Source organism: Orycteropus afer, unplaced genomic scaffold (genome assembly GCF_000298275.1).
Source record: "Orycteropus afer afer isolate SDZICR_OR568_19922 unplaced genomic scaffold, OryAfe1.0 scaffold00262, whole genome shotgun sequence".
Classification (NCBI taxonomy): domain Eukaryota; kingdom Metazoa; phylum Chordata; class Mammalia; order Tubulidentata; family Orycteropodidae; genus Orycteropus; species Orycteropus afer.
In genome coordinates, this window is record NW_006921849.1 from 3,069,369 (window position 1) to 3,070,486 (window position 1,118).

The window sequence follows — 1,118 nt, forward strand, 5'->3', positions numbered from 1 at the left end:
TGGAACTTGTGTTCAACAGCTCATCCACTCAGTGGGGTCAGCAATACTTTCCTCCATAGAAAACCAAAGACCAACCCAGCTAGTCTCTGAAGCTCCATCAGGCTTTCCTGCTTTCATGAGGCTATAGCCCCATTGGCTTGTCTCTGAACCAATGGGCTTAAGTGTTTTATCTGAGTGTGTGCCAACATTACCCTTCATTGCTGACAGGGATGAGTTCAAGCTTACATTTATATAAGCTCAAGTGGCTTCCCAGAAAATATGGATCTTAAAAGTTTTCTTTGTCAGTTGTCTGAGACCCATCTGTGGAGCTGATTGCTCTCTGAGAATAATGTTTTCATCACATTGTCCTGGGTCAATACTAAGAGCCTTCAATGAGGGCTTTTGACTTTCAAATGACCAGAATGAAAAACTAACTGGCTTTGATATGGACAAATGCATAAGGAACTCATTTTTTCAAAGTTGCCCACTTCACTCAGAAAGGAATACAATTCCCCTGGCAGAGAGGAGTACCTTGGATGAAGGAGAAGTTTTCCTCTCTGGACTCAGGATTAGTTCATGACATTCTCAGAAAACCAAGCTCCTGTCTTTCTCTACCCACCACTTCTGAAACAGTGAGAAGTTTCATTTCCCAAAAAAATGACAATGTCAAATGAATGTGCACATATATATGCCAGAAAAGCATGGTTGCCCAGTTACTCATCATCAATAGCACCATAACTTACACATTGGGTCCTCCAATTTCATGCATTACCCAGATCTCAAATCGTGTGATTTTTTTCTTCTGGAAGTATGGAATTTCATAGTCTGCAAAAAAACTGAAAAGCAAGGAAAATAGCTCTTAAAGTCCTATAGCAATAAGATGCTTTTTCCATTTCAATTGTTAATTTATTTACACATGACATTCTTACAGAAGATTTTTGAGGGTTTTATTTATTTATTTGTAGCTTTTATTTTTAGGCTATCTTTCTCATTCATGCATTCATTGACTGTTGACTATATAACTGTGTAGACATGGACAGCTCTGGTCACCAGCTCATCCAACTGTTTTACTTTACCTGAATTTATGAAAGCAAGCATTAGACTGGTGTTATGGATTGAATTGTGCCCCCCCTCCCCCC

General features: G+C 39.3%; 1 protein-coding gene across 1 annotated transcript in view; it reads right to left on the reverse strand.

The window, feature by feature from the left end:
- Window positions 1-1,118, reverse strand: part of BST1 (bone marrow stromal cell antigen 1) — a 46,842-nt gene that overhangs the window by 26,746 nt on the left and 18,978 nt on the right. Inside the window, exon 3 of the mRNA XM_007950084.1 lies at window positions 723-815. Within this exon, the coding sequence (XP_007948275.1) occupies window positions 723-815 (93 nt within the window). The remainder of the gene's footprint in view (window positions 1-722; window positions 816-1,118) is intronic.